This window comes from Strix uralensis, chromosome 11 (genome assembly GCF_047716275.1).
Source record: "Strix uralensis isolate ZFMK-TIS-50842 chromosome 11, bStrUra1, whole genome shotgun sequence".
NCBI classification, from domain to species: domain Eukaryota; kingdom Metazoa; phylum Chordata; class Aves; order Strigiformes; family Strigidae; genus Strix; species Strix uralensis.
The window spans coordinates 3,957,588-3,972,705 of NC_133982.1; the positions used below are offsets into that span (position 1 = coordinate 3,957,588).

At 55.6% G+C, this 15,118-nt stretch overlaps 1 protein-coding gene across 2 annotated transcripts; it reads right to left on the reverse strand.

Moving 5' to 3' along the window:
* Window positions 1–2,118: 2,118 nt before the first annotated feature.
* Window positions 2,119–14,646, reverse strand: INSYN1 (inhibitory synaptic factor 1). Of its 2 annotated transcripts, none has more exons than XM_074880227.1 (4): window positions 14,537–14,646; window positions 13,749–13,910; window positions 12,656–13,437; window positions 2,119–2,830 (listed from the first exon to the last, which is right to left on the reverse strand). In XM_074880227.1, exons 3-4 carry the CDS (start codon window positions 12,836–12,838, stop codon window positions 2,138–2,140), a joined length of 876 nt encoding a protein of 291 aa, XP_074736328.1. In that variant the 5' UTR covers window positions 12,839–13,437; window positions 13,749–13,910; window positions 14,537–14,646; the 3' UTR covers window positions 2,119–2,137. The 2 variants fall into 2 exon arrangements, with proteins under 2 accessions (XP_074736328.1, XP_074736329.1); XM_074880228.1 differs by lacking the exon at window positions 14,537–14,646 and adding an exon at window positions 14,272–14,369.
* Between the last annotated feature and the right edge of the window lie 472 nt (window positions 14,647–15,118).

Here is a 15,118-nt window from a genome sequence, read left to right on the forward strand (position 1 = left end):
AGGTTTTCTGTCCATGGGCCCGAAAGGTTAATATAGCGCTTACCGCTGCCGTCACTTGGATTTATCGGAGAGCATGAAATAAAGCTTGCACAGCTGTAAATTCATTCTTAATAGAAACGTGGGGGGAAGAAGCCATTACCCTTGTCCATACAGCCCTGGCTGCAGCAATTGGCTTTAAATCCCCAGCCCCAAGGTGAGTGGCTTTGCCCTGAGCTGTGCAGGAGCCAGAGCTTTGCGTCCCCATGCCGTGCCTCAGTTCCACCTGTGGCTGCTTTTGCAGCCCGTTCTGGGGCTGCAGGTGATGTGGGTGCTCCCAAATCCGGATCAGCCAAAAAGCATCTCCTCGTGCAGCTCTGGCTGCTCTGAATTTTTGCCTCGTGCTCTTCCTGGCATCCCTCAGGAGGAGTTATTAAAGAACAAAGCTACATCTATTAATCATGCTTTTACAATGGGGCCAGGTTGCAAAAAGCTCATAAAAATAAATAAATAACCAGCTGTTGACACGCAGAGTAATGGTAAGAGTGGAGAGGAGTTGTCCCATCTCACATCTCCCTGTGCCTGTGCTGGGTGAGCCTGGCTGTCCCCTCTCTGGGATGTGGGATGAGGACATCCCATTCTTTGTTATGAAGAACCAGGGGCTGATGCTCCCCTTCCACTCCCAGGCCTGGGGGTAGGGGAAGGTGTGGAGGAAGATGATGCATCAGCATCATCTTCCCCCCATAGTCCCCTCTGCAGGGCTCTTCCCTCTCCCAGCTTTGTCCAGGCCTGGGACGTCCTGGTGGGGATAGGCACCAAACCTTCCCAGGCTCTGCACATGGTGGAAACGTACACTGATCCCCTAAGTGATGCCTTGTCCCTTGGGGCCTAATCACTAAAAAAAAAAAAAAAAGAAAGAGTAATTCAATATAATTTGGGTGAAAGGGTTTTCTGCTATGATTTGGGTTGAAATCAGAGTGTTTTGATCACTGCCGCTTCCTCTTTGATGAGTGTTTCACACAAGCATCCCTCGCCCGGGGTAGCGATGCTGGGTGGCAGCGAGGGTCCTGGCTCTGGGGTGACACTCAGGGTGACACTGGGAAAAACCTTGAAACAGAACATATCTGACCTGGATTAAAAATAAGGAGCCAAGGCGATGTTTTTTTGCTGTCAGGCTCAGAAAAAACACTGCTGTGCCAGGGATGCTCGAGGTCTGGCAGTGCAAATGTATCTCTGTGGGAGGAAGAGCCGATGGGGAGGACACTGGGTGTTTGTCTCCAGGACCAGGTGCTGCACCAACCCCTTTGGATGCTGAGGGTTTTGGCAAAACCTGGAAGTCGAAAAAAAAAATGCCAAGCGTGGATTTGGAGGTCCAGATTCCTTCATTTTTTAGAGCAAATACAGCTTTTTTCCCCCCCAAATCAGGGCTGCGGCTTTTGAAATGCAAAAGGAAAGCTGGAGACATTTCCTGCGTCATTTTAAGACAGTTGCAAGACTTGAAGGTCACTAATATTTCCCCTGGACCTGGTATAAAGGATAGAAATTGGGGAGGGGGGGCGGGGATGGTTCCCCAGCCTGACTCCTCAGCACTGGTGTGGTTTTGCTCTCTGCAAGCCTCTCTCCATCCCTCTATGGGCCACGTGCTGGCTGGGGTGCTGACACCCCCGGTAACATCCCCGCTCTGCTCAGACATCAGATGTGACAAAGCAGATCACACCGGCTCTTCTTAAGCCAAACAGGGATAAAATGTCCCAGGGAGGGCAAATGGTTCAGCCACCCCCGCCTCCAGTGTCCCCATGTCCCCATCCATCCCCCAGCCACAACCTCAGATGCACTGACCCTCCCCTCCACATAGGCTTCCCTCTCTTGGTACATATATACATATAATATATATATGTTATTGTTATTATTTCTCCAAGACGGACGGTTTATTGATCTGAAGCTTCTGTCCACACAAAGAAACAGTTTAAAATTCCCTGAGCCTCAAAAATGACGGGTAGGTATTTGGGACATTTGTCTTCTTTGTCACCTTTTCATTGATTTTATTATTAGTATTGATTTATTTAAATATATATTTATATATATATATATTTTTTTCTGTCCCTCCCCAGGAATCCCCCCATCCACCCACCCTCCCCAAATCCGTGCGGCAGAGCCGGAGTCAGTTTTTATTTTTAATTTTCTGCTTGGCCGGGATATAAGGCAGCACCGTCTGGGTGCTTTTATCGGCTACAGTCTGTGTGCTGCTGTTCCTCGTCAGCCGCCGCGCCGGGGGTCCACCACCACCACCAGCACCGGTGGAAGGGTGCTTCGAGGGTGGCCCCGCCAGCACCTTATGGCCGGGCTCCTCGGGACCGTCATCCCCCGGGGATGCCGTGCTGTCACCGTCCTGGTCGTCGTCGCAGCACAGAGCGTGGTAAAGCACCTTGTCGCTGAATCGGACCCGTTCCCGCGTGCCAGCCGGCCGGTGATGCGAGATCTTCTGGCTGGCCGTCGTGCCGAAGGCTTCCTCACTGGATGAATCCGGGGTCCCCCCGCCCCGGGGACCATTGGTGATGGGGATCCCTCCGTTCATCAGCCGGTAATCAGGCTGGCGAGCTGGTGGGGGCTGTGGCTGCGGCCGGGGGAGCTCGGGACAGTCACCTGGGTCAGAGGGGGTAGAAGCATCCAGGAAGGAGCAGAATTCCCAGCTGTCAGAGAGGATGTCGGAGGCGGCAAAATCGAGGGGTCCCAGCTCGAAAGTGCCTCCCCCCTTCTCACTGCTGGAGGTACTGCTGGCCGTTGCCGTCGTCCAGTCATCCGGCTCCAGCTCGAACTCGAAGTCGGACGTCAGTCGGTCGATCTGGCTCACCACCTGCGGACAGATGGACGGACGGATGGGCAGAGAGGAGTGGCTGGACAGGACCCTCCTGTTTTTGCTCTGTAGTAATACCACATCCCTAAATCTCTGCCACTTCCCCTGGCACCACTGGTGTGATGAGTGGGGAGGTCTCAGCCCAAGTGGAGCTGCTCCAGGAGCCCCTCATCAGGGACCAAAGCCCACCTGACAGCAGAGCACCCATGGGCCCCAAGCAGGCTTAGGTGCCCCTGGGTGCTTGGTGCAGCTGGATGGGTCCTTCCCAGGGTGGTCCTGGGGTCTGTCTTCTGCCCCGGGACCATGAGTGCCACCACAAATTCCCATGCTCGTGGTGCTTCGATCCCTCTCACTTGACCATGGGGAGCCACTAGTGACCACCACCTCCTCCCCCTGGAAAAGGCAGCTCCGCGGGTGGGGAAACTGAGGCAGGGGGTGGAAAATGTACCAGGGTCGTGGGACAAAATACATGGGAAGGGGGCAGAGGCTGCGGGGACAGCACTGTCACCCCCCATCCTGGCTGGGATGCTGATGGGCTCAGTCCCCTGTCCTCCATCTCTTACAAGGTGTTGGGTATATCAAGACCCATGGTGGCTTGGGGACGGGATCATGGCCCCACCACGCCACAGGGGATGGACCCCACGTGAGGCATGAATAAAACAAGCTCTTAAAAAATTAAAAATAATAGATATAATGTCCCAGCTGAGGTTCAAGCCATGGGCAGGACTGGAAGGGGAAGGAAGGGAAAAAGGAGGTCCTTGGTTCCCATGGACCGTGGTCTCCATCTAATGACCTTCAGATGTAAAAGGGTCATCACCCACCTTCACATCTTTAATCCCATCCAGCTCAAGGGCTGCTCAGCACTAAGCACAGCACTAATCCTGCCCAACCCCAATCCCATCCGATCACCTGCTGCCGTGGCATCCGGATGGAGCCATCGCTGTGTGTCCGGGAGCATCGTGCTGCTTCTTGGCTGGTGTTTCTGCATGTATATATATGTGCAGGGGTGTGTGTGGCTTTATTTTGTGTGGGAGGCAGAGCACGACGTGAAAATTCAACTCAGAAGCAGTTGGAAGTGCGTATTTTTGGCAGGGTTGCTGGCTCGCCTCCCCCCGCCTCTCTGGGGGAGCTGGCAGAGGGCCTGGCCGGTCCCAGTGCTGCCAAGCAGGAGGTGGGCAGCGGCAGACAAGGGGTGGGGGGGCCTAGGGGGAACCCCTCAATACCCCTCATTTCTGTTTGTACCCAGCATGGGCATCCGTGGGCATTGGTGCTGCCCAGCACCCCAAGGCTGTGTTTCTCCCTCGGCTTCCCAGCACCCCCATCCCACACATGGAGCATTTGGAAGTGAAAAAGACCCTTTGCTTGGCTTTTTCCAGGTGGTTTTTCCAGGCATAAGTGCTTTTTTCTTTGGTTATTTTTCATGATTGCCTTTCTCTCCCCACCTTTTTCCTTCCACCGCCCTTCCACATGTCCTTTCCTGGTGAAAATCAGCCACAGATTTCCCAAAAGAAGGGAGGGAAGACAAATCAATGTGCAATATCTTGTCAGACAACTTTCCTTTCCTTCTCCTCATGCCGCTGAAAAGCTTTGCCATATCTCCACAAGTCCCATGGTTCATCAGTGGGTGTTGGACCTCCTCAACCACCAAGAATAATTAATCATGTCACGTATCTCTGTCATTTTTATGCTGCTGTTAGCCCATAATTGCATTTTTTTGAGCTTTTTTCTGGGGGAAACTGAGTCCTTGGGTTCAGACACCCCATCCCATCCTTATGTTGGGTGGCCCAGGGTGGGCACCCCAAAGTTACTGTCACAGTGCCAGGTTGCCCTTGGTCTCTGCGTCCCTTTGCTGGATGCTGGCACGCAGAGGTTTGGGTCAACACCATAAATCGCTAGAAATGCACCATAAACCATGGCTCAGCAGGGTAGGCTCCTCGCAAAGCCCTCATGGTGGATGAAGATGCATGGGCAGAGTTAAGGGTAGTTTAATATGTCTGTGCATCTGAAACCAGGAGCCCAGGGGGGATGATTATGTTGCCAGCAACCGAAGTGGCTCCATTACATTCTGCTGACCTAATTTTAATAAAATTCCCATATTTGAGCTCCAAATTTCACTTGTTCAACAGTCCTGCCCATGCAGCTCTCCTGCTCTGCCAAGCTCCTGAGGAGATGGCACCAAGGATGGAGGACCCCAATCCCCCAGCTGCTTGTTGCGGGGATCCAACTGTAGGCATGCAGCACCCCCTCTTTTAAACCAGCTGCAGGTCCCTGTGGGACATCTCCAAGCTCTGGCTGTGGCTAGGACCATTTCTTGGGCCACCAAACACTGTATGAAAACCTGAGGACAACCTGGATGAGCATGTCTGGAGGACAAAATAGTGTCACCTCCATGGGGTCACAATCCCAAGGGGCACAGGAGTCCCATATGGTTTGGGTGAGGGTGATGGGGCTGGATGTGTGCATTTGCTGCCTGCTGTAAACACGGAGCAGAGTAATTGGGGAGACCTGGGAATGGGGAGACCCTTTCTGAAATGGGACCGGCTGGTGTCACCAGGGAAATGCAGGTTGAAGGGCTGGGGATTGCTGCCTGGGAGCCTGTTGGACAAGTAGGCAATAGAAGATGCCAAAAACTATCTTTTCAGGGAAAAAGGGGTGGGTTGATAACGAGAAGAGTGCTCCCACCATCAGACCTAAGCACATGGGGATGGGCACTAATACACCTTCATGGTCCTGATGAGTCCCTGGGACGCCCACCCCTCCCTGCCCACGGCCCAGGAGCCCATGTAAGCTCAGCCCTGGGCTGAAAGTCCTCTCCTGAGCCACGCTGCATGAGGACATGGCCCCAGCCCCATGTGCTGGCCCCATGGGTGGTTCCTCTCCTAGATGGACCTCTTGAAGCCAATCCCTGGTCCTGCTTGCAGGATAGACCTTGGACCTACATCATGTCCTTATCTCCTGGAGGGACTCTGTGTCCCCAAAGCAGGGTAATGGTGAGGATAGTGAGCTGAGCGCTTCTCATCCCAGGCAGCAGAAGGCAAGGGGCTTTACCTAAGCTCCTCACCCATGATCTCCGACTTATTTTTTCTGCCTCCTTGCCCACGCAAGACCTCCAGGGAGGGTGGGCAGGGACCCATCTGCCCTTCAAGCTTTGGCTTTGAAGGGTGCTGAAGACAAGCTGGGAGCATCCACAAGAAAGTCTTGAAATTAGAAAAGGCGATTGCTTCTGTTCCAATGCGCCATCAGATTTCTTTTTTTTTTCCCCCTTTTTTTCTCTTTTATTTGGGGGAGAAAGGGTGAAACTAAAGAAAAGAGGGGAGAAAAAAAAAAAGTGACCTCTTCTTTCTTGGTGACAACAAAGAATTAGGAAAAAGGGCAGGAAAAGAGCTGTCTTTGGGAAACACCTGGCTATTATTATTTTTTAATAAGGCAGCAAATGATTCTGCTGAAACCCTCAGCTAAAATGAGATCACCTCTATTTTCACAAAGGCTCCGTGATTACAACACTGGGTTCAGGGTGAGCATCTCCCTGGGCTTTGAGTTGGGTCCCTGTCACCCAGGGTGCCTGCTCCTTCTCATCCTCATTAAAGGGACCCGCTGTGATTCAGGCTCAGTTGGTGCCAGGAGGAGGCACGTAGGCACGTCCTCATCCTGGTGCTTGTCCCCATCCCGGGCCTCGTCGCGGCACACAGGGATTAGTGTCACATCAGCAGTGGCTCACTCGGGGATATTTTTAGGAGCGCTTTCTATTTTAAACTGGTGGTGGTGGTGGTGCGGGGAGCGGGGGGGATGTTAAATACCTATGTGACACTTGGTACCAGCTGAGGATTTAAATGTAAAGTAGGATTTGGGGGTTTGTCCCCCCTTTTCTCCTTCCTGGGGCAGGTTGTCAAACCTTTTTTAGCTGAGGCCATTGCTTCTGGCAAAGGGAGCTGGGGTGAGACCAATGGAGAGGGAGGGATGGATGAACCAGATCCCATCCCGCAGCCTGGAATTGGGTGGTTCAGGTGAGACCCCAGTGATGCTCTCATCCCGTGGGAATTGGGGTGGCTCTGCCTCCCCACAAGCAGGCGATGAGGGTTGGGGTGTCCTTGGTGTGTGCTGGAGGTGCCATGGGTATGACAGAGAGAGGATGTCTCCATCCTCCCTCACTTTTAGGTTTTGCTTTGTTGAAAAGAGCCATCTTTTTGGTGAGAGCAGAGCATCCTGGTCAAACCAGGGGTACCTGGCAGTGGGAAAACAGGGAGCAAAAATAATTCCCCTTGACCTCATGTGTGGTATCACCAGGAGGCCTCATCCTGCTGCACCTGAGTGCCCTGAAAGCAGGCACTGGATAGCCAAGGGTGCTCAGCTCTCACCCAAAGTGATGAGCTTTGAGCAGCCAGAGGATGAACTGGAGCGAGGCAGAGGAATGTCCCTGCAGTACCGCATGGAGATGGGCACTGAGCGAGCGTGTGCTAAACTGTGACGCATCATCCCCACCCCAAAAACCAGCTCTCACCATTCAGCCCAACCAGGAGTGCTGGGCGCTCATCCCACAGATAGTCCCCGCACCCATGGACATTGCTGCCTGACAGAATCTTTTCAGATAAAAGCCAGGGTGTTTACCTCCCCAGCTAAGGCAGATGTTGAACATCTGGAGCATCATTTTTTAATGGGATTTTTTCTTTTTGGCTGCAAATCAAGCATGGAGGTCCCTGGCTGTGAGTTGGGCGTAGTGGCTCCAGCTTCCAAATTTTGGTCATGCTGCTTCCTATTGAGGAGCTAAACCTCCTGGAAGCTCAAGAAGATGCTGGAGAAATGGAGGGCAAGGCGGGAGGATGAGAGGGGACTTCAAAGGCTTCATGGCTGGTATTTGGTCATGCATATTCCCGAGGCCGGGGAAGGAGCTGGGAGACGCTGGGATCAAAGTGGTGTGATCTAACAGCCCCTTCATCCCGGTGGGGCCTTTGAAGCGGATGGGTGAAGCCGATCGGCGCTCAGGGCGGGTACCACTGCGTGAAGGCGGGGTCCGGGCTGGAGAGATCAAAGAGGGGTGTCTTTTTTTCAATGGTGTGTGTGTGTGTCCCCTCAGCTGCCCGCTGGCAAGATGCAAGTGTTTTCTCAGCCCAGAGCAAAGCACCTCATCCCCAGCCAGGCTGGGAGAGGGGCAGGGATTTTTGTGTATCCTCCCCAGAACCCCTGCTCCCTCGGCTGCTGGCTTAGTCCCCATCCCCAGGATCCCGCTGTGCACCTGCAGCAGCACATTTTGGGGTCCAAAGCATTTTTCCACACTATGCAGCTGCTTTCTCAGGCTGGATCTGACCCACCGGGCCCTGCACTGTGCTTTGCTGCCAGCTGATGCATGGAGAGGATGGGCAACGGGACTGCGTGGGCCATGCAAAAAATCCCCAACCCTATTCCCAAAGCATCAAATCATGCCAGAGGCATTTGACACCATTGCCTTGAACATCAGTTCCTCCCTCCACAGGGGAAGAGAGCCACCCCAAAGCCCCATGACCCCACAGCCAAACATTCCCAGAGCAGGGACCTTCCCACATCTCTCAAACCATTTCCCAGCGCAGGCAAGGTGAGTAAATATTTAATAAGGAATAAATGATTAATTGGAGCTCGCAAACTGAAGCTGGGTTACAGGACCTCTCTTCTCTGAACTGATGCTTATAAATGAGCGTGCCGTGGATCTCGGGATCATTTGCTAGATCATCAGCCGCTAAATAGTTCAAAATCATCACACAGATCTCTAAAACATGTTATTATTAGAATAATAAGCTGTCTTCTTGCCTTGAACTTTCCCAAGCGTTCCCAGCTAATCACCTATTGATTACATTATTAGGGTATTTATTATCGTAAGGGGTTGCAGGGAGGATTTTCCTCCTGCCAAAGGCTTGGAGGGGACCCCCTGGCGCTGCTTCCCTTGGTGGTGGAACCCCACTGTTCCCATGCCACAGAGTTCAGGGGTGATAGGGCCCTTTCCGTGGGATTTTGGGGGGTTTGCACATAGGGAGACTTACACAGATATTTGTTTTTATTTTCCATCTCTGAATATACCCCCATGGACAGTTTACGACCCCCAGTCCCAGTCCCCAGGTTAGGAAGGAGCTCAGCCCTGCAGTGGAGATGGCTGGGACCTCCTGGGGTATCTTCTTCCCTGTGGCATCACCCTTATCCCTACAGGAAAAGGCCAGGTCTGGCAGGAGGCACGTGGGAGGGCAGGCAGCGTGGCAAGCACTCGGCGGAAGCGCCTTCCCTGTCTGCCTCCTGCCTGATTTCTACTTCCAGTGTGTGATTTCAATCAAAGATTTTAATAATCATTTTCCCCACACATAATACAGCCCTGTCTTGGAGTGCTGGGGAATAATTATATACACAAAAGGGAAAGAGGGAGGGAGGGAGAGTGGGAGCGGAGAAACTGGTAAAACAGCATCCTGAATCAAATGGACATCTGGAATGACAGCCTTCAGGTGGGAACTGCTCCCGGGAGCTGGGGATGGAGCCTGAACCAGGGTCTGGCCCCATGTTGCATCCCCAGGGATGGGCAAGTGGAGTGGAGCTGCCTTGGGGTCTCCCACCGAAGCCTCTCCCCAGAGCACCCCACAATCCTGGCTGAGTCCAAGACTCAAAATCTCTGCTGAAGCAGGGACAACCTGGGAGAAAAGCCTTATGTGAGCCAGAGCCAGCTGTGCCTGGAGCTGGTGCGTGGTTTTGGAGCAGGAATCATCTCTGGGTGAAAACCCTTGTGCCCACACGAAGTTTTGATGGCTTAGGGGGTTATTTTTATGAAGGTGGGCATGACCTGGCTGCTTCTTCCAGACCTGTAAAGTCCCGATACCCAGCTCCCCTTGCAAGAAGAACCTAGAAGAAGCAGGTCCAGCATCACCCAGTGCCCTCCAGCATCACCCAGTGAAGGTTTTCCAGCTTCATGGGTGTGTCTGGTGCAGCAGGATCAGGTCTCCCTCTGCCCTCACCGAGCACATCCAGCCCCGTGCCCCAACCCATCAGCAAAGCTCCAAGCAAAGGAGATGGCTGCAGGGATGGACATTTCCAAAGCCCCCATGGTGGCTCCACTGGAGAATACACCAATATCACAAGTGCCAGGGCCCTGCGGGCACTAAAGGGCTTTGATGACCCTGAGCAACCCCACCTGAGACCCCCCCCACCCATGGGCTTAAGCTTGGGGCCATCAGTCCCTGCCTGGGGCTGCAGGGCTGCCTGTCCCCAGTCTTGTCCCCATGTCCTGGCCCTCAGCTCCAGCTGAGGAAGAACATCACTACAGGCAAGGCAGACAACCACAAAGGCTTATTTTTTTTACTTCTCTTTCACCAATATACTAGAGCTTATGATTTGCCAGCCTGGTGTCTAGCAAATAGGTGGGCTTGAAGGAGATTTCCATGTAACACGCTCCCATCGCTCTTTCTCTGAGCAAGCCAGAAGACAAGGGGTTGAATTTCTAAAGCCTCTAATGCCCAACATCTGCTTGGTTTGGGCAAAACCAGACCTCTGTTTCTTTGGAGTCACTGGAGCCCAGTTTAGCCTGGTTGAACCAGTGCATTTCAGCTCTGGAGCCTGCTCTTGTACTGTTTTATACTGTTTTGTGTAAGTTCAACTAATTGCTGCAAAGTTATACGGGTATGTTGTAGGAGTTGTTGAGAAGGTTGAAGTTTAGGGCCCATCTTGTGGTGGGCACCTCATGGATGGCTCTACACTGACCTGGTCACATCGTGCCATGATGTGAGTGGCTCTTCCAGGGCAGCTATGGGATGCAGCCTGGGAGGCCACTGGTGCCTGGGGATGTACCAGCTCCATGGAAAAATCATCTCCAGGCCTCAACACTTCCCAGCACCCTCTAGAAATACCATCTCATGGGGCATGGACCCCCTCCCTGGCACAAGAGCAGGGTCTCCCTGGGGTGAGGGGCAGAGGATGGGTGTTCTCTGGCCACCCTCTGTTTCTCAGATCACTTGGACCTGCTGCGCCCAGCTCAGCTCTTCCACCCTCCAACATTATTCCACCTCCTTTGAGCCTGCTCAGGGAACACTGAGAACCCTTTACCCCTCCCCTGTGTTCTCAGGCCACCTTCTCCTCTTCTCTGCTCCGAGACACACTGGTACAAGCTGACTTAGGAAGCCTACCAAGGGTGCTGCAGGGATGCTCAAGGTCCTTTTGGCCCCAAGGGATGGATGGGGACATTGTGGAGCCACCCGAAGCTTGGTGGGAAGCATAACCCAGCCTCAGATGTGAAATGGTCAGAGATTTGTCCCATCTCGGTCCTCCTTATCCCTCTGCATCCTCAGCAGAAGGGATGCTTTACGATCGTAGTGGTCGCACCAGGCCTTAAATCCACGGGCTCAATGAAAGGGGCCAATTGCCATAATCCTAATTTTAAAGGCCTCTTAAAGATCCTGGAGGAGCATGAAGTGAGCTCCGACTAAATGGAAAATAGCTTTCCCTCCGATTACCACTGTTATGACTTTTAATCCATCAGAGACTTGCTGAAGGGGTTTTGGGCTCCCCCGTTGGCTTTGAGGGAATCAGGGGGGCTTTTTGCTTTGGGTGGCTGCGTTTGCTTTCTGCTGCAGGAAGGACTGGAAAAGCCATAAAAGAAAGGAAAATCTCTAGGGATGCCACGACCAGGTTGAGCCCTCGCAGGGACCCAGTGGGGCAGCGTGGTGGGACGTGGCATCCCCCCGGCACTGGCTTTCCCAGCGGGACAGCCTTCCTAAAATCTCCCAGACCAAGCAGAGCCATCTGAAAGGAGGACACTGCATCCCAGGGGATGCTTCAGGCTGGAAGATGTCACCTCCCTGACCATGGCCACGTCTGCACTGAGGATGACATTGGTCCACCTGCATCTGCGCTCTCTCGGTGGCACCCAAATGTCACTGACCTGTGCAGGGCTGCTCCATGGTGGCCCCATGGCAAAACACCCACCATTTTCTGCCCTTCCTGGGGGGAGATGAGGTTTCACATGGCTCTAGATATAACCCCACGCTTGGCTCAGGCCACGGAGAGGATGCAAATGCCCGCCTGCCCTATTGCAAAAGCAAGCTGCCACGCTGTGCTCAAGGCTACCACACACTTTCTATCCACAACTTCACCCATCACTTGCAGAGATGTCCTAAATTACCAGCCCCATCCAGGTCTCCTTCCCCTGCACCTTGGAGATGTGTGGCACAAACACTTGAGCCACAGAAACGTTAAATTCCCCACCAAAGCAACTCTGTTGTGTCTCCGCACTGGGACTAAACTCCAACCACGTTTTATATGTGTATATATAATTATTTTTTTTGCAGGAACAATGGACCCAGACAGCCAGGCTTTGGGACAGCTAGACACTTTGGCCCCCTGCCCGCCCCGTGGACACCCCCCTCATTGCACCTCGGGCTGGTGCCATGTTTTTGGTGCTCTCTGCAATGCCAGAGGGACCCACCATCCCCTTTCCATCCACCTCCCTGCTTTGAAATGGGCCTGGAAAACACCCCCCAAGCCCCCCCTCAAGGCAGAGCAGAACTAAGTGTGGCACAGTGCCAACAACCAGGCCCCCCGACCCCAAGCAAATCCCAGTGTCAAGGTCAAGAGCAATTTTGCAAACCGTGTCTATGTTTTTCTCCCCCCTCTTTCTGAAAATGCTATTGCATATCAGCCGGGCTGTGCCACCCCAGTTCCCTCCTGGGGGTAGTGGGCTGTGGGTGCTGAGCTGGCTCTTCTCCCCCCAGCCTGGCCCTGGAGGCAGGGGACAGGCAGGGGGATGGGCACAGCACACCCCTATTTGGGGCCAGCAGCTACTATGACCCGCGTAAGGATGCGATGGCACTGCGAGGTCTCTCCTACCTCCCGGAGCTCCTTGGCCACCTCCTTGAGCTCCTGTAAGATGCCTTCCAGTTGCCCGATCACCATTTTCATCCGACTCCGGATCCTTTCCCTTTCACAATTACTCTTGCTGCTGCTACAATTGCTGCTGCTGCTGCTGGGGTGGTCACTGGCCTTCCTGTCCTGGCAGGTCCGGGAGTCCATCCTTCCCTACCGGCCTCGGTTCCCGGCCCCAACGGCTCTGTCCATCCTGCTCCCCTCTAGCCGGGTGGCCTGGCGTCCGCGCAGCCCCTCTCGGCCGGGGAGCTTTCAACATCTTAACGTTCCCCTGCCTCCAGGAAAGTCCCAGCCGCACGCTCGCCTCCCTGCGAGGTCGGGGGGCTCCGGTTCGGAGCGGGGAGCAGGGTCAGGATGCACCATGCGGAGTCAGGAACGCTGCACAGGGGGCTCAGCCGGTGGCCGTGGGGAGATATGGGGTGGCCATGGGGCGAGCAGAGAAGGCAAGCGCTGCCTGGTTGAGCAGGGTTTCACCTGCCTGATGCGGCAGAGCTGGAGGAGGAGGAGGAGGAGGAGGAGGAAGAGGAAGAGTCCCTCGGATGTCCCAGGAAGCTAAAATCCAGCGGCTCACGCCTTTCCTGCTCCCCGACGCTGGGGAGGGAGGTGCAGGGCTGGGTGTCCCTGGGGAGTGATGCTGCTCCCAGCCTCGGGCCCTCGCTCTGGGGTCGTCAGCTCCAGCACTGGGTGGTGGTGGTGGGGGGTCTCCCAGCTGGGCGCAGGCGTCCTGGGGAGCCCACAGTCCCCTCCTGCAAGGACAGACAGACAGACAACGTGAGGGAGCCATCCCTTCTGGAGCCAGAATGCTGGGGGGGGGCTCTGCCCACTCCCGCCTTGCTTTGATCTCAGCCCCGGCATGAGGACAAGCACCCGGGTACCCCCACAGCAACACCCCCTAATTGAGGGGCAGCAGAATGAAGCCTGGCACTGTCCCTGGTACCCCCCAATTTGCCCCCCCTCCAGTTTGAGACCTCTAGACTGGGCACAGCCAGCGGAGTCTTCCTGAGCTAGATGGATAGACAGACAGACAGACAGACAGCCGAGCAGCTCAGGAACTTACCGTTGCGATCCAGACCCCCCTTGGCTCCAGTCCAAGCTCTTCCTTGTCTTTTTTTTTCCTTCTCCTTTTCTTATTTCCTCCCCCTCGTCCTCCTCCTCTTCCTCCTCCCTCGGATCTTTTGCGTGGCACAAGAGGAGTCCGGGGGCCACCTTCCTTCGGTCGCTGTTGGAAGAGATGAGACGTTATCAGAGGTGACAACCCGCTGGGGAGGGGGACACACACGTCCCGGGGGACCCCTCCGCTTTGAGGGTGGTGGAGGGGGTCAGGCAACCTCCTCCCCCCGCGGGGGCCATCCCACCGCCATCCTCCTGCCTGGTCCAAGCCCCAACCCCGCCCCGGCCGAGGAAGGGGGAAAACCCGCCTTGTCCCCAAATGCCCCCCCCTTCCTGGGCGGTGGGGGGTGGGGGGGTGGGGGAAGCAGCACGGGCGGAGGCGGAGTGGGGTGGGGGGGCGCATCCCCTCAGCTCGGGGGTGCGCACAGAGAGGGGGGGTCCCGGCATGCTCCCATCTCCATCCCCGGTACCCGCATCCTCCATCCCCGCTGCTCGCATCCTTCATCCCCGGCACCCGCATCCTCCATCCTTGGTACCCGCATCCTCCGGGGCACCGGGGATGGAGGATGTCTGTGCCCGCATCTTCCATTCCCGCTGCCCGCATCCTCCATCCCCGCTGCCCGCACCCCCCCACCTTCCCTTCCTCCCTCCCTCCCTCCCTCCCTCGTTCCCTCCCTCCGCGGTGCCCCCGCTGCCCGCACCCCCGCACCCTCCCCCGGTGCCCCCGGGACCGACCGGCGGCAGCGATGCCGGTTCAGGGCCGGCCGCCCCCTGGGCGCCGGGCGGGCGGAGCGGGGCGGGCGGCGCCCGGCGCCCCGGGCAGAGCCATGGGGCGGGCGGAGCGGCGGTGGGCGCCCGGCCCCCGGCCCCGGCCGCAGCCTCCCCGCTCCCCGCGGCTCCCGGTTCGGCGAGCCCCGGCGGCTGCTGTGTCAGAGAAAGGGGCCGAGCCTCCGCCGGGCGGGGGGGGCTTAAAGGGGCCGGGAGTCCCTTTGCACGGCGCGGAGCGGGGAGGGGGGCAGCGCCCAGGGAAACTGAGGCAGCGCTGGGGGGGTCCCTTGCTCGGGAAGGGGGGCTGTGCCTCAGTTTCCCCATTATTCCGCCCCAATAATAGGATTATTAAGGCTGGTCCCTTCTGAGTGCAAAATGTCTGTCCCCACCCTGTGGGTCGTATTTGGGGCCAATTTCTGCAGGACCTGTAAAAAAGCACCCGCGCACCCAGGATGCAGGAGCATCATCGTAGGAAAGGTCCCTGATGCAGGACTTGCCTGGGAAAATAACAACCACGGGCCTGTGTGTGTGGGGGGGGGGGAAGTGGGG